The following is a 20,568-nucleotide window of genomic DNA, read 5'->3' as shown; positions in this document are numbered from 1 at the left end:
CCAACCGATCGCGAGCGCGTTTGAAAAGTGTTGGCTTCGGAAGCGAAAGGCCCCTCATCTTGGCTGTGGCTTGGTATGAAAAGGAGGAGCTGAGCAAGAGAAAGGGAGTGGTAAATGGATTGCATTCCAGGTAGCGTTTCATTGAGCGCGTTACGATTTATGGGCCCGAAAAATAGTTAGATAGAGGATTTCAAGCTTCGTTTTGAATCGGAAGGAAAATCGAAAGAAGAAAGGGGAGGGAGGGAAATAGGCAACACGACGAGTACGAGAAAGGGTACAGGAAATTGGGTAACAGAAAATGGAAAAAGGGGCAAAGAAAAACAGAGAGAAAAAGTGAAACAAAACATGGAAAACCCTTGGATACAGCATAAGGGCGAAAGAAGCAAAACACTAAACCAAAGATAGTAGAACAGTTGGTAAAAGATCAACACTTAAAAACACCAAAACGATTAGATGAAAATGACAAGCGAAGCCTAACAATGCAAACCGAGAAAAGGTGGCGGAGTAAAGGTAAACGTAAAAGAAAACAAAGATGAAGATTCAGAGGAAAAGAAGAAAACGGGGAGGAATCATATCGCCGAACCCCACACAACCCGCCAGAGTGTGGCACTGGCTACCGGCGAAAGTGCAGCATCCGTGGAGTGGAGCAGTGGAGGAAGGGGTGCCACAAAATGGGTTTCAAAAGAGAATGGCTGCTACAAAACGGAACCGCACCACCACAATAGACCAAGATGGCGCCGGTGTCAGCTGCGGAAGTGTAACTAGTTGCTGCAGCACCCCGAGAGAGGGTCAGTCAATGAACAACAATAGCCATACCACGAACACACACACACACACACACATTAAGTGGTGCATTGGAAAGGAATTTAAATTTCGCTTCGCGCGAATCGCGATGAAAACGAAAGCATCGTCGTCGCCGTCGTCGCCGTCGTCGTCGTCGTTGTCAGGTGGTCCGAACCGGATGTCCGAGGTTACGGCTGGCTCGCCGACTGGCACTGATATCACGCCAGGCAGGTCAGGTGGCATTAACCCACATATCACTCAAGGCACCCCTCAGAGCGAGGAGTCTTGATGAATCGATGTCTCGTCTGAGTGACCACATGGATCCGTGATTAATTATCGGTCTCCCCGGCACCGCTTTCAGCTTCCACTACCTTAATTTGGGTTCCATGGTTCACTGGTCCGCCCGGGCGCCTCGGAGGAACTTTACCGTTGCGCACCAAAAAGACCCCTCCTCCAGCCCGGAAAAGCGAACCTAGTCCCCGAACGCATCGCAAGCGCTCCGATTTTTGTGTTTTTTTTTTTTTGGGGGGGGGGGACCCATTTCCCTCTTCGTCTTTCCATAGCCGTTGTGGCCACACTTCAATTTCACCACCTCCTGCGAGGCTTAGTAGTCACTCAACTGGAACTCCGTAGGCCGCTGCTGGCGGAATTTGAAGATTTGAAAGTCGGTCCCCCAGGTTCCGGAATACGAGTGACGCGCGGTGTGTGCGTGTGTGCGATAATGTGTCGTGCTGTCAAGCTATCTGGGACATGCAGCCACACACACTCTTTTTAACCGGAGACACTAGGGCTCAATATCGATCGTCATCTTTCGACCGGTGATCGACCGCAATCGTTGCCAAATCGTGTTGCATTGACATGAGTCATCGCGACCGCGTAACCAATCGCCGCCGCAGCATTGAGGTTTACGTCATGCACCGCGGCTGCTGCAGCAGTTCAAGAGCTGCTCGAGTTGTCAGCTGCGGTCGTGCTTTGGCCCAATCGATAAGCCGAGATCGGGATCCGACCCACGAAATTGCATCGCAAACTTGGGTGCGGCCGATTGTAAAAGTGCATAAGAGCGTACACACACACCGGGGCGCAGCCTTCGGTTACGCACGCGGTTTGGGGCTTTGCTGCAACCCCAACAGCAGCAACAGCAGCACCATCACGCGGAATGTCATTCGATGCGGTTCATCAACAACGCACGCGCAATCAGTCCAGTGTTTTCTATCCTTCTTCTCTTTCTTCACCGCTTTTTTTTCTTTCTTTTTTATCGCACCACCTCGCAACGAGTTGGATGGCGTGCCGCGCTCAATCAAGTCCGGCCGCCCAGGAATTGCAACTATTTCAATTAAAATTTAATGAATTTCCGTTTCACGAGTGGCACGAGCGTTCATCGATCGCGATGATTGATCGCTAGGCCCGCTAGCGAATCGATCAGACCAAACGAGGATACCAGGCAGCCAGGTCGCCGCCATCGTTGACAACATTTTCGACGTCGGCACACTTGGACGGGAGCAACTTTCCGAATCCGAAACCGAACCAAAAAGGAACACATCACAGTGTGCGCTGATCACTCTCTGATCTCTGTCCCGTATCGAATGTAATCATTCAATTAGAGAAGCCACTAAACGTCACCCGCGGGGAACGCAGGGAAAACGGGTTTCTTCCCCGGGCCTCCCCGGGGACGGTTGCGATGCGCTGCAGTCGTCACTCGTCACAGGTCCAGCCACTATCGCTCCAGCACCACCGTCACCATTCGATTTATTATGGTTATTAATTAGATGGCGATCATTTTCACCGGCATTCGCATGCGAGAGAGCGACAAAGAGAGACGACGACTTTGTGGTGTGAGTTTGTGGTTTGACTTTTATGATCACCGGGGGTCCCCCCCCCCCCCTTCATCCCGAAAACCAGACAAGGATTAGTGTTTAATGACGTCGTTCGTTCGGAATCGCTTCTGCTTTACGCCTCGCCGGACAGTTCGACCATTTGTGTCACGGTTTTAGAGACCATTTCCATCGTTCCTATTCCGGTATTACGATGCAGACCGATCAATGTCACACCGCGTTTAGATCCTTCCAAATCCACCAGTGCTTCATCTGCATCAACAAACTCGCGTACGTCTGGGGTGGCGTGCAAGGCCTGCTGTGTTCGCGACGCGTCTGTTCCAGGTCTATTTGCGAAGCTGCGCGGAACGCGTCCGTCCTCTGTCCTCCTTCCTTCGACCGGGTTGCCTAACCCGTTTTGCGATACAACCACGTCCACGGTATAGGCGCGTGCCGGCGAGCGAGATTCGCCTCTATTTGCTCCAATTTCCGAATCCCGTCTTCGTCTTCATCTTCATCGTCCTTCATACTATCGCTACGGCTTACGTAAGCGTCGCAGACTGTTGTGTATTCCCGGAAGGAGGGCGCACTTGTCAAAACAAGTGACATCCTTTCTTCGCCACTGCAACTGACACACCACCGGCCCCGCTATCGCCGCCGCCGGCTCGGATGTAATTTTGCGGTTGCAAGATGGTGGAACCGAAGCGTTTTTAGATTTTATTTTTAATTTCCATGCAATTGATTGCCATCTTTTCTTCATCGTCCTCTTCTTCTTCTTCTTCTTCTTTCTTCGCTTGCTCATTCCACAGCAGATATGGAGGAGGAGTGCTACCCGGCGATCAGCATGAATGGCAACAGCAAACATCAGCAAATCATCCACAGACAGGGCCACGTCACTACACTGCTGGCCAACAACGGCCAAAGCCGAACGGCGGACACCAAGCCACCCACGTTCGCCGGCATGTCGTTGCTGGTGAATGGAGCAACGGCCGCGGCCGCCGCAGCCGCTGCCGCCGCCGCCGCTGCCGCTGCCGTCACAAACAACCAGCAGCAGCTGATTGCCGCCGGGCTCACCCATCACAACCTCGTTAGCAACAATAACAACCATCTCACGGTGAACCATAACCTCAACCTCAAGGATGCATCGATGCTGGGGCTGAAGGGCCTGTCGGCGATGCACCATCAATTCGTTGGTTCGTCCTCTTCCTGCCACGATTCGTCCTCCTCCTCGACCTCGGCATCCGAGATCGACATCGATGAGACGATGGTCAAGGAGGAACCGCTGTCACCGGGTTCGAGCTGTCCCTCCTCACCGATCGGTGCCGGTGGGGAAGGGTGCGGTGATAGTGCAGATACCCTGCGTCATGGGTACACCATTTCCACCGCGAGCTCCTACGGGCACTCGGAACTTGTGCTTGAACACCACAAGGTAAGCAGCAAACCCCCCTACGACGAAATCGCGGTTTCAACTAACTTTCGCTTGTTCTTACAGCTATCACCTGCGTCACAGAGTCTGCTCAAGAACCAGCAGATGGCCATGGTTGGCAGCAACAGCAGCAACAACAACAACAACAGTAACCTCCAAGGCACCCAAGTGATGTCGAAGTTGAACATCAAAATGGAACCACAATCGTCGTCAGGCTTTGGACTGCCACCTACCCCGCCCTCGTCACTGCCAAGTGACGAATCCGAGGGTAACCAGAGCCCGGAACATCACGTCTCGCCCATGTCCCCGCCGACCGATATCGGCACGTCCAGCAGCAGCAGCAGCAGCAGCAGTGGAGGCAATTCGGCCTCTTCTAGCCGCCGGACGTCACTGCACGGTAGCTCATCGTCGGGCAACTCACCATCGTTGACCCGGGTGTCCTCCGCTAGTCACAGTGCCGGATCTTCCGGTTCGTCACCCTCCTCCTCGATGGCTGCCCGTGACTCGGCCGGGTCTACCTCGTCGCGGCAACCAATACACACCCCGCTCATCAGCAGTCAACCGGTAAGGCGACGACCTGACGCCCACAATCGCCCGATCCCAGAATCAATGCTTAGCTTTCCCTTTTCTCGTACCAAAAACATTGCAGAAGGGTTCCACTGGGACGCTCATCCTTACGGAGGAAGAAAAACGAACACTCCTGGCGGAAGGATACCCGATTCCGACGCGACTCCCGCTGACCAAGGCCGAGGAGAAGTCGCTCAAGAAGATCCGGAGGAAGATCAAGAACAAGGTAATCAAGCGCGGCGGCCTCAACATATCGTAACCGAATTCTCTAACGCACTGCTGTATGTGTGGGTTGCAGATTTCCGCCCAAGAGAGCCGACGAAAGAAGAAGGAGTACATGGATCAGCTGGAGCGCCGGGTCGAGATACTGGTGTCCGAGAATCTGGACTACCGGAAACGGGTCGAGTCGCTCGAGGACTCGAACCAGAATCTGATGACGGAGCTGTCGAAGCTGCGGCAGCTGATCGGCCGGCAAACGGCCGCTGCCGGTCTCCGGAAGTCCTAAGTAGTCCGTCGCGGGTATAGCATTCCGCAACGCAACAACAATATCTAACCCTGATAAGCACAAATGTACAAACTATGTCCTAGGGAGAGGAAAAGAGAGAGAGAGAGAGAGAGTGGAAGAAAGGAAGAATGGAGTAAGAGGAGTTAACCTGCGCGGCAAGAAAGGGAAAGAATACCGGAGAGCTCGTAATTCGTGCTTGGTTTTGAGGGTTCGTGCAATAAGATAGCAGACAGCAGGATCTACAGACAGAGAGAACGAAGTCTTCCACACCCGGAGCACTAGGCTGGCTCTAGACGGATGGTTTCGGAGGCGGGAGAAATGCAAATTGTTATTTCTAAAATCGAGTAGAGAGGGTGGAAGAAGAGTGAGCGTGTACAACCGCACGGTAGTTGATAAGGATGACGAAGTTAACATTCCAAATCAGAATGCGGGATCATAAGACGGTAGAACTCGTCTCGTGAAGACCTTGTTGGCGATAACAGAGACAGAGGGAGAGAATGGAAGGGAATTGATCGCACGGCCGTGTAGGTTAAGGATGTGCCTTGTTGTGTTTTTTAAAAAGTGCCGTTGTTTCAAGTATTGTTTCATCGAATCGAAAACCGGCCAAGCCTTATTACACGTGAGGAGTAAACACACGCCCGGTTGTGGGATTCAGTTCGGTTTGTGTGTATGTGTGTGTATGTCGGTACACCTCGCTTCAAACGTACGTGCAGTCTCCATTGTGCGGTTTGCAGTACCTAAGATAAGATAGTTAAATGCACGCGAGCGGAAGTGAGGCACCGTGAGGACTACCTATTCTACCCAATTTTGCGGGCGATGGGTTTAAATCGAACAGCATCATCTTGATTCCCGGAGCCGGATCATTTTACGGACGCTTGCGCCCTGGGACTAACATTTTATTCGTTCCTTTTCCAATGCACCCCTGCTCATTATGTACATTAAGCAACATGACGATGTTTTCGTTGGTCCCTTACCCATTCACCTTTCTTCGCCTTTACGGGATGGAAAAGGGTTTGGAACCTACAGAATATCCACAGTTCGGGACTGATTCGGGTACATATTTTACACTCTACGATTCTGCTGAGCTCGTTGCTTTCTAAGCTCCTTCCAAGCAGTTTTATGTTGGTGGAGTGTAACGAACTGATCTTAACTGCTTGCGTGATACTACATCTTTTAAACCTTTTGTTCTTTTTTTTTTCTTTGATAAAATACAATTCACCTATCCCAAAAACCAAAACTATACAATGCAATGCACTAGCAAATGGGAAAACGACTTGTATTGGTCGAGCGTTGAATTTAGCCTTTGCATTCTACACTAATATTAGTCCCATTTAGTTTTTTTTACTGAAATGTTGACTTATGTTTACCATTTGAGGATGATTGTTTCATGCACATACCTAGTGTAGAATGATTTCCAACAATACCGGACCAATTTAACCTCTCAAGCAGCGAGCAAACGGGAGGTGGGGAGGTATCTGAAAATTTCCTCCGGTTTTACCGAACGGCAACTGCTGCTGGAATAAGGTGGAAAGCAGTTTGCAGATCTTGCGCTCTACGACTTAGAAGAAGAAGGAGAAGATACATAAATTCTACATAGTTTAAAAATATGGAGTAAGATGAACTAGAAAATATATTTATAGCGTTAGGCGTAAGGCTAAATGGACGAAAAGGAAGACTTAAGGATACTTTTAAGCTACGATAAGGTGACCACAAAGAGTGGAATATGAGAGTACACAACCGATCACGCATAGGCGCTCTATGCTTTCGCATTTTCCATCTACATCTGCCGGCGATTTTTGCGCGCTTGTGCAGTGAGCGTAAGAGTTATTCAACATTAGCATGCTTATTAGTATAATTATTTCAACTATTATCATTCTCTAGTTGAGCGCCGTACGCGTTTACCGTTAATTTATGTTGCATTGCAAAGTGTATCGTGCAAGATCGATCCTCCATGGATCGACTGGATGGCATCTGCCATCTGACTGCAGGTTTGTTGAATTTGTTATCTATGCTCCTAAGAAATGGAGCGTTAACAGTTTAAGGGGGGTGAAACGCGTAGTGGATAAGAGTATTGGAAAGTGAATAGAGAAGCTACATTTGGAATACCAATTGCACGTTGGTTCACATCAAATTCTGCCATTTTAATTATGTAGGTTTTTGTGTTTGCCGATGGTCAGGGAACGAACTTTTTCCAGGAGCGAGCAGCGCGATATTCTTAACGAGTTAGAGTTATAGCATCAAAAAGCACCAGCACACACACATACCTTCACACACAACAATTAGATCTTTAGTAAGCGAATAAGCCAAGCTGGTTCGCGCAATACGATCGATCGCATTTGAGTTACGGGATACGGAAAAAGAGGTTTCCGTGTTCCGTGGTTTTGTACATTTGTTTTAAGATGTGTTTCATTTGTTCCAATGAGGTGTGTGCGATGATCGATTCGATGACTGAGATGTAAGCAGACAGAAGGCAGAGCCCCGCGTTGCCCTGTTCTGCGCTCTACCTAACCTCTTCTCCTACTTCAGCAGCATCATCATCATCATCTGGCACATTTATTAGAACCAATTCCATGTGCGTGACTTACAAATATGCTAAAAACACGGTCAATTATGTTACCTAACACAGTGCGTGTGTGTGTGTGTGTGTGTGTGTGTGTATGTGTTTGTGTGCGTGGGAGAGAGACCAGAAGGGGGGAGGATCGTATTTTCGTACTTTATTGTAGCGACCATTGCGCACCACCGCCTTGTACGTGCAGCTTATCTTCTTATCCCTGCCTCCTGTAATACGCTATTTTTCGCCCATTTGTTTTGCTACGGAGCGGGGCATAAGTAAACCAGCTACCAGCAGCACTCACAACCATAACCTCACACAACACAAACGCGCCGGATGAAAATAAACCCCGGTTCGCCGGACGTCGCCTCTAATCTGTTGCACTCTGGCATGTGTGCGGTTTGTAGTGCATCGTTTTCTAAGACGCGCTGTGCACATGCACCACAGTTATTTATAGCCCAGCTACCGACCAGACCTTCTGTGCCCTGTTGTGGCCATACTCTCGCCTCAACTCAAAGTAATCGATCGCTGCGATCTGATGCGAATGTGTGCTACTGCACAATCTGGCCCACTATACCGCGGAGCGTAACCGTGGAAACGCATTTACCAGACGACGTGGACGTCACGTCTCTTTACTCCTGTTTTTGGGGCGACATCGATTTCCACGCTTTTCATTGATAAAACACCATGGGGGGGAAGCAAATCAAATCCACAGCGTGAAACACAGGAGAAGGGGAAAGCAGCAACAAGCACGCAGACAATTGGAGGGGAGTTGGCTAATAAAAGGGGTGTATCGCACTGCATCATCCAGGGTCCGATAAGTTGGCTTATCATTATAGGACGGGCTTTAGTTGTTTAGTTTATATGGTTAAAGAATAAAATGTGTTTTTTGTGTCAAATTTAAGCATCCTCAACATAAGTACCTTAAGCCTTAAGTTTATAGTTTTGTAGCGTATTTGCGTTTGCCCCACGGCCACGTGCAATCGACCGTGCATCCGTTTGGCGTTAGACTTTTTTTTGTTCTTCGTTCATAAGTGGACATCAGAAGCAGCAGGCCCAGCCTCACACGCAAGACAGCCAGACAGTCGCGAAACAGACGGAATACGGACGGGACGAGACACTACAGAGAGAGAGACAGAAAGAGAGATAGAGAGAGAGAGAGAGAAGATAGAGAAACGCATACACACACACACACATGTTCCCAAGTTGCGAAACCAGAGACAGACGCCGATCGATATGAGAGACAGTGCGATAAACTATATTGTAATGCAGCATCAGTAGCATGCCGCAGCATCAGCAGCAATGAAATGCAGCTGCCCAGACGAGAGAAAGAGAGAGAGAGAGAGAGAGAGCGCAAGAGCAGGAGAACGATGAGAAACAGAGACAGAAATAAAAATTTCCTCACTTACATTCGCCGACGGGTATGTTATCTGTGCCCGGTTGTTGATATGCAACCGGCAACAGCAACAATCTCCGAAAGACAAATGTCCTTTTGTTTCCCCGTTCCCTCGGCTGGTTTCTAATCTTCCCTCTGAGCAGCGAGCGCGATGCACGAGCGGGCAGAGGGATGTACAAAAAATGGGTTTAATAAACGAAAAATTCCGGCGTCTCGAAACCATCACAGAATGCACCACGAACGCCGCCGATTGCCCAATGCGAATGTAAGTCCAATGTGCACCGGTAACCCCGGAGGGATTAAGAGGGAGGTTGTGCTGCTTGAAGAGTACGGTAGCAGCGAGGTCAGAGGAAAAGAAATTTGTGGGGAGGAGAGGCCAATTTTGAAAATAATAATCACATTTTCCCAGTGATCTCGAACCAACGCAAACGGGCCCCAGAAAAAGAGGGAAAGACGTGAAGGAAGAGGGCGGAACGGGCTGCGCCTGACCCGGTGGTCCCGTGATTCTGTGACGGATCGATTTGCTGGTGGGCAAGACACGCGTGGGCAAAGACCGGACTCCCGGCATGTCTCATAATGGTCGGGCCTTGTTGGTCGAGTGATAGTTTCGTGAGCGATTTTCGAGCGAACAAACGCGCAGCATCCGCGATTATGGATGGGGAGAAAGAGCGGACAGAAGAAAAGATAGTTTTCCCGGGGATGAGAAGGAAAAGCGAGTGTGCGCTGGCCGTTGTAGAGCTCTAGCGTGCCGCTTTCTACCGTCTAGAGGGCGCTGGTAATCGAAAAATTACTTCATTTTTCTTTTTCTTGTAACTTGTTGGTCTTGGTCATGGACAGAACTTAGTTTTGAATTGTTTAAATACTTTGCCTTACTTGCTTACTGACGTGGTAACTATTGGACGATTTCGTAAATGGTTTTACTATATCTCTAGGAAATCATGGCAACCATTTTGTTTTTCGTATATTACAGACAACAGTACGTCTAGAGAAAACACACATTTCTGCATTGTTTGCTTTGCCAAATTTATTCCGTTCCTTCATCGCCAGGTGATTAACAAACGTTATAATCTACTGCAAGGCGTCCTCGCTGCGTGCACATGATCCTTGTCTTTAGCAAGACTGACATGGGCAGGTCATATAATTTTTCCGAGGAGTTGCTACCACTGGCAGCAAAGGAGAAAGGAAGGCTTGGACACTGGCGGCTGGCAACTTTGCAAATTTATCAGCGGCTCTCGAGCAATAATTTCCGTACGGTAGTAAACCGTATACATGATTGTTACACACCAGAGGTACGCCAAAGTCTTTCAGGCAAACACTACCTGATACTGATTCAGCGCACTGCAATCTGCAATAAGAAAAAATGAAAAAAATCAAAGCTTACTTATTCACAAGTGTTTCGAGGCGATGCTGTACTCACGAGGGAGGTAAAGAACCGCCGGAAGGTACACATTTATCATCGGAAGCGAGCGTGTAGTTTACTCGCATCAGATTATCATTTACTGTATAACTGCTAGTCCATCCCCATCCCAGAACAAAGCAGGATACGGTGTTTGTTGTTGAGAAAGGAATCTCAGTTCTCTGTACCGCAATGGGTTGCACATTTGCCTTCCCGGTGAAGCTGCCATTGATGGTTAAAACAGCCACATCGTTCTCATAAGTATTTGCATTATACAGGCTGTGATAAACACGTTTGGAAACGTCAAAAATGAATCCCTCCTTGTCTTGGTAGTTACTGCCCGCACGGATTTGAATCTTGTGAAAGAAGTAAAGGGTGAAATGATTAGAAATTAGTTGTTGCCTCGCTTCTTCGCTTCGTTTCCTTCACTTACTGATTTAATTCCTCCCGGTAATCTGTTTGGATCCACGGTGTGTGCCGAAGTGAGGACTTGGTTATCATTTATTATAACACCAATGAAACTCTCGATGGAGTTCGCCCCGTTTGTTATCAATATCGCTGCTATGTACGGATAGTCTCCAATTGATGCTATCGTCCCTCCGGTTATACGACCAGCCCTTTTAGTGTCTAGCTGGTTGGTGCCATCGAGTGCAACAGTCGGGTCGGCATCAGTATCAGGATCGGTGACGTCGTCTTCTTGAGCGTTGGTACAATATGCGCAGAATAGGACTGCCAGCAAGATAAGCTTCACACTATGCTTCATCCTTAAAACCACTGTATACTTTGAAAAGTAACTGAATGATAAGACCAAAATCAGTATCAAATTTATACTCAAATCGGACATCTGGTTCGGTTACCTCTCTCTGTCTGTTGCTCTCTGTCTATCTCCATACAGGGGATACAGCTCTAGGCCTTAGATACTGATACGTTGGCTGTTTCGCAGAATTCGGTTCCACTCCGCATCTCGAAGCTTCGAACGTGCCAGTTGGACAGCTGTTGGACACTTGCGCCAACACCTCAGTCCCACCCAAACCATAGAGACAAAGGCTTCTAAGGAAATAGTTCTAGGAATTGAAGCGGGCAACTTAAGGGGGTCATGTGTTGTTCTCCCCACAATTCCCGAGAATTAGCGAGCTCTATTTGTTTAAGTTCGAATCTTCGAGGCCATCCTACTCCTGAACACTTGTGCTTCAGAAAAAAAAAGTCTAGCATAGGGGTACCGTAGCCTCTGGCATCGACTGTTTCTAGGAACTTATTCCGTATGGAGGAGGCGAAAAAACAATCGGCAGCACGAGGCCGGCAATGGGTTTTTTTATGCATTGTCAGCATCTCTCTTTGATTCGATCTAAAACGTGTTCACCTCCGTTAACATAACGATAGCACAAAGAGTCAAAATGTACCCCACGTGGTACGAGATAAGCTTATCAGGCTATGCTTTAGAGCCCATCGTATTGACATATGATTAGTATCTATCATTTTCTCGTTCTCGGTTGCTGTCAGACCAAAATGGTGGTGTATAAATGGTTTACGCCGCTGCAAACATGAATCTTCAATGCAAATGCTTCAAGCAGTGTAGGGGTGTCAGTGACATACAGGGGGGTCAGGATCAGGATGTTCAGTTGGGTGGTGCTAACGTTATTAATTTATCCTTCATGAATAATATGTCGAATACTAAGATCAATTGAACCAAACTGACAAACCGAAACATACAAAATGGAATTCTTTAAAGATGTTTCCGAAACCAAACCCGAAACCTTTTCGTTGTAACTAATTAACTGCTAAATCATACCAATTTTTTTCAATTTAATTTAGTTTTCATCTGCAATAAAACAAAAAAAATCTTTCTAACCATGCTTTAACTTCCACATCTTCAAATTTATTTAAGTAAAGTAACACAATACCTAGTTGAGGAACTTCAATTCCAAAACTACGTTTCACATAGAAACGTCCTAGCAGAGCGCGAAAAGACAGGACTTTGGACAGAGGTTTGAGATCGTCATATAGTGAATAATAGCTGATCAAACAAAGAGCTGCTTGCAGTCATTCAGAACTGTTTCGATACGATATTGTACTCACCAGTGAGGTAAAGAACCGCCGGCAATTAGTCCACATGACTGATCTTGAGGGGTTTTTTTGTTTCCGAATGATTTTTGCCACCCAGAGGGGTCATAACCTCGCCTACAGCTCGTTCGTTCAAGGCCGAATCATCGAGGACACCCCTTCAGCTACGAACACTTGTGCCAACAGATCCTCTACCGAAGAAAACAAGGTTGAGTATAGGAGCCCCGTAGCCAAACGTGGCCTAAGCGGTACACCATCGAATAAACAATCTACGACGCCCGCCAGATCCATACGAGTTTCTCCTGCACGAGCACAAGTTGCTTTCGTCGGCAGAATTACGTTTCGATTGGATTTACAACGTGTTCAATCCCGATAGCATAGCGTAGCGTAGGCAAAATATACGTCACGTGGTGCGAGAAAAGCTGATCAACAGACTCATTCCGGTGTCTAAATGGAGCGTGTAAGTATAAATAAGTGGCATTAGTAGCTATCATTCGTTCCTGGTTATAATGAGGTCAATTTGACCGTATTCTACTACCTTATACTTTTGCAAACGTGTCCTTCTTCGTGTGATTCTGCAAATGGGAGATGGAGATGGTAAGTAGCACGAGTGGCAGTCGCAGGACGTGACACGTAATCCATCCTTCCTTCAGCTGCAATGCAAGGTATACGAATCGAACTCAAGATCATGACAATGATCTGCCAGCCGTTGCATTCGAGCCATCTTCAATAAAAGAGTTTGTCGCCGGGTGGAAGGGACCGGGGGGAGGTGGTCGAAGATAAAAAAAAGAAAGAAAGAAAACGAAGCAATCGAATCAGTTGCAGCCTTATAAAAGGATTCCCTACAACTAAACTGGAAGCTTCCAGTCCAGTGCCCCAAAGAGATCACAATATCGGGAGTGGAGTGCGAGGGACTTAAACTGGAGATATGCTAGACGTACCAGCCACAATGCATTCGCATCTACCGTCGACATCCGATAGCAGATAGCGACCAGCAACAGCAGCAGCACACGAAGGCGCTAGAGTATCCTTTTGCAGGGCCGTTGTTTTGATGGTGCCGCGTTTGGAGTCATCATTTTTTGGCAAGCAGCCACAACACGCAAGCGAGCGGTTGAGACGTGTGCAGACACAGCCCAAAGGTGCCGAAGGGGCTGGCGTTGGCGAAGGTACATCATCGAAGTGGCTAGCGGACGCGTCCTTTGCTTCTTCTCTGCTCTGGTCGAGAAGCATGCGCAGAGATGGTTCAGCTTCGTTGCCAGGTCCGAAGCAACAGAAACAAACGAACGCGACAACAGTCTACCCGACTGCTCAGGACGGTCGCTGGCGCTAATAACGGGTTTGGGATTTTTCCCACAAAGCATCGTGACCATCCGTGGATCTTCCCCAATTCCAACAGTGGGCGCATCGACGGTCAAACGGTATCCATCCACTCGCTGCACCATGGTTCACGCAGTAGGCCTGACCAAAACCCATCACCCTGTACACCACCCGCTCGTCCGGCTGCCGTGCAACCATTTCAAGGGACAGGATGGTGGCCATCGTTGTGCGCCTGCGCGACTCTCACACCCTTCAGCTCCAGCGGCCGATATCGGCATATTGACGGCCGATCCGATGAGAGCGTAATGCACGCGAAGCCCAGCGATGGATGACGCACGTGGCCACACGGTGGCATGAATCAATCGACACGACCAGTGGCGCAGATTGTCATGTTTCGACAGCTATCTTAAAGAGAATGCGATAATCTGGAATCACCACCTGCCACCTCATATATCCATTGTACAGCGACGACGATTTCACTTTGGGTTGCCTCGATTGTTACTGAGCATTTGTCTCAGTCCAAAAACTACGGTTGCTTGTGGCCAGCGGAGGGTGTAAGGTGGTAGCTCACGTATGTTCGAGGTTTGTTATCGATTTTTTTTTTCAGTTCACTTCTGCGCACAACACCTTGCGCAACTCTCACGTTAAGGGGTACGCAAACAACCGACACACCAGCCGGCGTGGAAAATGTTTGAGCCCAGGAGCGAGGCCAAGCCAAAAAACAGGAGGGTTGACAAGAGACAGAAGAGTGTATTCTGATCAGGGGGGAGTACTAAGTCGTATCCTGTTCCTTGTGGAAATTGAACTATCAGATGTCCGTTTTAAGAGCAGGCCTTTTTAGTTTTCAACGGTTTTAAGCCCCGTTGCACTATGTTCTATGCACCAATAATCTAGGTTGCTCTGACTTACTCTAACTTGTCAGTAACTTAAAACTTTTAGTTAGGAGAATGTGCTAAATAAGTCAAAGCAACCTAGAAGGAGAAATTAAGGATCTCTAGGTTACCGAACAGTTTACTCTGCTCTGCGCCCCACCACCTCAGCTACTTGTTCTACTTAAGCGGCCTCAAATGAATAGGAAACAGTTGGTGCAGGTAAACTAATCTCGCCAGGGCTCACGCCCCATTGGCTGGCGTACGCGCAAAGCAGAGCATGGCGAATACAAAACCCAAGGGGTGAATCATACAGAGCCAGCAAACACACACCAGCGAGTCGGTGAAATTCGTCACGCGGTGTCTGTTGAACCTTACAAAACTCGCTCAACCGCCCTGTAACCATATGCGGCTCAGCCAGGAAACCAAGCATCGAGGGGACGATTTCTGGAGAAGCCGTACCTATGCTTGCGTGCTGCTGCCTAGTACTCTTAAGCCACTGCAATGTTCTTTCTCCCCTATCCGGCAACGAACCCTACCAGAAGGACGTAAAACATGGGAAATAAGTCGAAGTTTTCGCGCTGCTCAGAAGGGGAGTGTGACTGTGTACGATACGGCCACACATTAAGTCAGTAAATGTGGCTGAACCGTGATTCGCTCGCAGATGTCGAACCCACCTTTGCTGCTGCGAATGGTTGAGCGATAAGCAACGCAGGACATACATAAGCACGAAGAATTTTTTTCGAGGAATTTTTCTCAAACTAGTTCACACCTTTTCATCAAACTTGTTATCTTAATTTTGTCTCCATTTCCTGCAATAAATAAATAACATTATTACTACTAAATAAAATTGGCGTGCTCCGATCGCGCCTGGCCTATTTTCCAGTTACTGAAACACGCTAAATAAAACAAAGTAGCCTTAAAATAATATTGCGCGTATGTCAAATTCTACTCGAAAATCACAAAAGCATAAAAGAGCCTGCACTTTTTGCTCAGCGCGGCGTTTATCGATCCAGCGTTCTACCGCGAGCGAAACCCACCCACCCCCACAACCTGCTTCTCGGTTGTTTTTCTTTTTTCTTTCCTCCTAAACCCACACGCACTACTGCGTGTAGTCTGCTCGTTCCCCTTCCCTCCTTCTCGAAACACACTCGACGCGCTCAGCGACACACACGCACACAGCAGACTGCTTCGATTATGCTTAGCGCCATTCACGGAGGGAAAACAAGCTTTTCCCTCGGTTGCGCGGGTCTAGGTTCGTGCTCGCACGCCTGTGTGTGTGTGTGTGTGTGATGATGCAATTGATGTCCTTCCGTTCTTCGTTCCTGTTCCAGGAGGTCGATCCCGAAGCAAACAATTCTGAGCTGCCAGCAAAATGAGTCCTTTTTTTAGTAACCTTATTCTTCCCGTGGCCTGCATTGCATCTGGCTGCACTTGCAAAAGTTGTCTCCGTCTCTTCCCTCCCAAAAAAAGGCTTATCAAAGCCGGCTACGGGCGAATTGGCTGTGACACAACAAAGCAACCGCATACAAGCAGAGTCCTAAATCGAATCACCTCGCTCCCCTTCTTCGTTCGCTCTCTTCCATCCTCTGTTTCTCTCTCTCTCGTTCGCGCTCTCGCGCCATCCTTGTTAGTCGCCCGTGTGGGGTGCGAGAGTCCTGCGAGATGAGAATGCGCCATCCTGCGCCTGTGCGGCTGAACCGGATCGGACCGGCACCGGAGACTCGGCGGGCCGCGCCAGAACACGTGTAGCGCTGCATTCGAACGGATCGGTTTTTCACGTGCGCGCCATTAACCGAGCTCAGCTCGCTCTCTTCCGCACCCGAAGTGTGACGTCACACGGCCTGTGTGCGCGTGTCTGTGTGTGTGTGTCTATCGATTTTCGTGCCCGCGACACGCGCGCATCCGGGGACGACCTGGTGGCCTGACCGTTTATCGTTTTTCCGTGGCGTGTGTTTGACCGCCCGACAGCAGTAGTATGAGCACATCCGTATCATCTCCGGCGACCGGTGCTGGTGAGGTGGCAGGTACGGCACCCGGTGGCCTCAAGTCGAGCTATCGGCTCAGCCTGAAACGACAGTCCCCAAGCTACGATGGTACCGAGCTGGGCACACGCGAAACCTGGATCTCGACGAACAAAATCCTCAACAGCAGCTACTGTGGACGGCGCACCAACAGCCGCAATCCGAACTTTGACTACGACGAGTCGAAGCTACTGATCTCGCTCTGGGGTGACCCGCAAGTCCAGAAGGCACTCATCACCACCCACAAAAAACACCCGGTCATTGCCGAGCTGGCACGGAAGATGCGAGAGCACGGTTACAACCGGTCAACCGAGGAGATTAATACGCGCATCAAGAATCTCAAGTGTTTCTACAATCGCATCAAGAAGGATATGGCGGCGGGCCTGATTAATCAGACCACCTGGCGGCACTACGCCGATATGGACGAAATCATCAGTCGGCCAGTGTTCGGTAATCGGAAGAAATCGGATCGCGATTCGCTGGACGAGGATGGGCGGAGTACGCAGAGTTTGGAGCTGGAGCTGCCCCCGCTACCGTCCGACGAGCCGCTTCCGGTGAAGCTAGAGCTGATGAGTGATGACGACGACGACGACCGTGATGATGATGAACCGACCGAGATACGGGCCGAGGACCTGCTAACGATCGATGCCAGTTTCCCGGAGGAGATGAGTGCGGCCGCTTCGTCGTCTTCGTCATCATCGGGGGTAGGTGGCAGTGGTGGCATCGCTAAGAAGACCTATCCCTCGACCGCATCGCGTAGTAATGGTAGAACCAACAGTGATGTTGGCGCTGGCAGAAGCAGTGAGCCTACTGCAACAACAGCAGCAGCTGCAGCAGCAACATCTGTCCGGAAAGTGCGAGCTGGTGGTAACGGTGGAAATGCTGATGGCGGACAGGATGACGACGACGACGACGATGACGATGAGGATGATGATGAGGAAGACGACGATGATGACGATGACGATGGTAGTGATTTTGATGTCGAGAAGTAAGTCGAGCAAACCATGCTTTGGGTTCCTGCTCCCAGAACTGCTAATACTAATTCACTTTTCTCTTCCTCTATTCCGCAGTGAATTCAACGATGGATTGGACGAAATCTTACTGAAAGCACAATCGAAAGGCAATGCATCGGGTACTGGCACAAAAACGATCACCGGCAACAACAGTGGCAAATCGTCGACGGATGGCACCGCTGCTAGCAAAGGCCCTGGTGCAAGCGGATTGGTAATCGAGAATGTATCTTCCGGCAATGCAGCAACGCCGAGCACATCGGTCGCAGCGGCACCCCCGCAGCAGCAGCAGCAGGGAAAAATATCGGTCGTTCCAACGAATCTGCTACTCAAAACACCATCATCACTGCCTACCAGCAGCCTCAGCGCCCCGATTCAGATCTTTACCAAACCGACGGTCAGCCTAGCAGCAGCTGCCGGCGCATCCACGCTGAAGCCGCCAACGATGGGCATAGGGACGGGTGCACCGACGGCCGGGGCACCGATGAAGCTTCTGCTCGTCAATACCGTCGGTAAAGATGGTACCACCAAGCAGATACTAACACCGGCTGGCGATATGGCCAACCTACCCAAACTGATGCCTACTACGACGCTGAAGCAGGCGACGACCGGGGTATCACTGTCGCTAGCCTCGACAAGCGGCACTTCCCCGATCGTCAGCATACCGACCGTCAATGTGCCACCCAACAAAGTGCCAACCATCACCGGTGTGCATTCCCTGCCGAAGCACATTGCCATCGGTCGTCCTCCGGTACCACCCGGTACCGAGCGTGAATCTTCCGGGTTCAAAACGCTGCTCACACAGCTCGTAACGATTCAGCGCGAAAATCTGGCACTCAATCAGGAACGGTTGGCGCTCGAGAAGGAACGGCTCGAGTTTGAGACCAAGTTCGGTGGATCGTTCGTCAGCATGGTCCAGAACATGAGTACCTTCTTCTCGAACATGCTTAAACATCAGCGACAAGATGTGGTACAATCGAAGCAGCCGGTGTTACCGCCTAAGGAAGTGGCACCGGTGACAAAACAAACAACGGAGACAAAACCGGTGGAGAGCAAGAAATCGGAGAACAATGATTCCTCTTCCGCAGCCGCTAGTGAATCGCGGTCGCAAGAAACCGTATCGGCGCTTGGCTCGAAGCAACCGGCTGCACCTGTAGCCACCACACTGACCATTAACAGTACGTCAGTGGCCGTTGAATCATCGGTCCCGTCATCGGCACCGGTCGGAAAGCAGCCGCTTCCGGCGCCACCTGCATTGACGCCGCTGGTGGCTAACGCGAGCAAACCTAATGCCGATGAGAGTGTCGGTACGCCGTTGCCCAAGAAGCGTCGTATGATGACGCGCAACGCGACCCAACCGGCCACGAGCACCACGGATGATGCATTGAAAACGGAAGTGATCAGCGACAATGACGACCATTAAGCCGCATCGAGGGCGCGATTCAGCGTGAACTTATACCTAAAGCCATTCCATCTGTTCCTTTTCTTTTCGTTACTTACATTCCTTTTCTTATTTTTATTCTAAAACACGAATACCATATTCCTAACGGTATGAAGAAGTATGGAAGCATTTTTATAAGAATTACCAAAGTGAAGTCGCGTAATAAAGCTATTTACCCTTAAATACAATTTTGGTACACGTTGTTCATCAGCTCCATATCACGGATTTCCATGATATCCGTCTTCAGTCGCTGCTTGATGATCTCACGCAGTATGTCGTCCCGGTCCTTCTCGTCCAGAATGCCCATCCGGTGTAGTGAGTCATCGGTGATCCGGAGCAGCGCGCGACCTGTGATTTCGTTCTGTATCGATCGAAACGGACACAGGATTAAGCTCGCGGGATTTCAAGAGTCCCGGCAAGGCACTCACCCGTTGGAACAGCTCCTGATACTGGGCACACCGGTCACTGCAGTGCCTCCGGAGCCACTTGAGCGTATCGGCCACAGTCCACATGTACACCGGTTTCGGGCGGGCCATCATCTTCGTCTGCTGGAGAAGTGGAAGATCGGCAGTGTGAGTGGGAGACCTTTTGCAACAAAAGCCACAGAACGGAAATACCTTTGTTTTGGCGACGGGCACCGTTTCCTCGACCATTTCGCTACTCCCTACGGACACTTTCACAAATTTTTAAAAAGGATTTCCAGGACGAAATTCGAGAATTTTTGGAAAATTTTGTTTTCGTCTCGGCTGTCAAAAAGCGTTTGTTGTTGTTTGTAGTTCCATCATGCGCCACCAGGAGCGCCAGGCAAGCGAGCCTCTTTTTTCCGTTTCCTTTTTTCCTTTACCCTTTTTTCTGAGCTAGGAATCTAGGTTTGCGTAAGTTTGCTGCATAATTGTTCATATAATGCCCATCTTATGAAAAGAAACCATTGCACTTCAGCGCAATCCACGCAAAAATGTTTAATCTAGCAAGCAGCAACTCATAGTAGCTAGACTAGACTTTAAGAAAAGGCCCTTTATACACTGGCCTTATTTAATAAAACTCTGCATAGTCAACCATTTATTTGGCTCCTGCAGTTACTAAGTCAACGCCCTGGTTACTGTTTGCATCGTCCGGTGTCCATGGCAATAACTGCGATGAAGAGTAATAGCGGCTGTAATTATCTTTCTACCGCAGTCCCTCTACGATCATCCCGTTTAAGCTGAGTTTTTCTCTCGTTTACAATATTCTCCCTAATCGTAATGTCGCTGAAAATATATCATCGGTATATTACGCTTTTCCTGTATTACAGATAATACAGATCGAGGCGGCATGATGAGTTGCGTCAGATAGGGTCGCTCTCGCCGCATATCCTTTTCGCAGGATATTCTCGATTCTATTCCCGGTCGCTCTAAATGCTTGTGTCCCTCCG

General features: G+C 49.2%; 3 protein-coding genes across 8 annotated transcripts in view; 2 read left to right on the top strand and 1 right to left on the bottom strand.

The window, feature by feature from the left end:
- LOC125956297 (cyclic AMP response element-binding protein A) overlaps positions 1 to 9,751 on the top strand; it is a 90,892-nt gene extending 81,141 nt beyond the window's left edge. The window contains exons 3-6 of one of the 2 annotated variants that reach the window (XM_049688028.1): positions 3,407 to 4,023; positions 4,087 to 4,584; positions 4,670 to 4,813; positions 4,886 to 9,751. In XM_049688028.1, the coding sequence (XP_049543985.1) occupies positions 3,407 to 4,023; positions 4,087 to 4,584; positions 4,670 to 4,813; positions 4,886 to 5,092 (1,466 nt within the window). In that variant the 3' untranslated portion in view covers positions 5,093 to 9,751. Of the gene's footprint in view, positions 1 to 3,403; positions 4,024 to 4,086; positions 4,585 to 4,669; positions 4,814 to 4,885 lie in introns of both variants that reach the window. The other variant, XM_049688027.1, reaches the window with a different exon arrangement.
- Positions 9,752 to 12,667: 2,916 nt separating this feature from the next.
- LOC125956342 (protein aveugle) lies at positions 12,668 to 19,906 on the bottom strand. 5 transcript variants are annotated; one of them, XR_007469165.1, is made up of 5 exons: positions 19,775 to 19,904; positions 19,586 to 19,705; positions 19,334 to 19,518; positions 13,035 to 13,220; positions 12,668 to 12,943 (listed from the first exon to the last, which is right to left on the bottom strand). XR_007469165.1 is itself a non-coding variant. In XM_049688096.1 (4 exons), the coding sequence occupies exons 1-3, from the start codon at positions 19,808 to 19,810 to the stop codon at positions 19,336 to 19,338; spliced, it is 339 nt and encodes a 112-aa protein (XP_049544053.1). In that variant the 5' UTR covers positions 19,811 to 19,904; the 3' UTR covers positions 12,668 to 13,220; positions 19,334 to 19,335. The 5 variants fall into 5 exon arrangements, 4 of the variants coding, with proteins under 4 accessions (XP_049544053.1, XP_049544055.1, XP_049544052.1 ...); XM_049688096.1 differs by having other exon boundaries at positions 12,668 to 13,220; XM_049688097.1 differs by lacking the exons at positions 12,668 to 12,943; positions 13,035 to 13,220 and adding an exon at positions 19,231 to 19,259.
- On the top strand, positions 16,507 to 19,139 carry LOC125958128 (uncharacterized). Its single transcript, XM_049691254.1, has 3 exons — positions 16,507 to 17,694; positions 17,777 to 17,916; positions 17,962 to 19,139. The coding sequence occupies exons 1-3, from the start codon at positions 16,661 to 16,663 to the stop codon at positions 19,137 to 19,139; spliced, it is 2,352 nt and encodes a 783-aa protein (XP_049547211.1). The 5' UTR covers positions 16,507 to 16,660.
- Positions 19,907 to 20,568: the final 662 nt, after the last annotated feature.

Source organism: Anopheles darlingi, chromosome 3, assembly GCF_943734745.1.
Source record: "Anopheles darlingi chromosome 3, idAnoDarlMG_H_01, whole genome shotgun sequence".
Lineage (NCBI taxonomy): Eukaryota > Metazoa > Arthropoda > Insecta > Diptera > Culicidae > Anopheles > Anopheles darlingi.
This window is presented reverse-complemented; position numbering and strand designations above follow the sequence as displayed.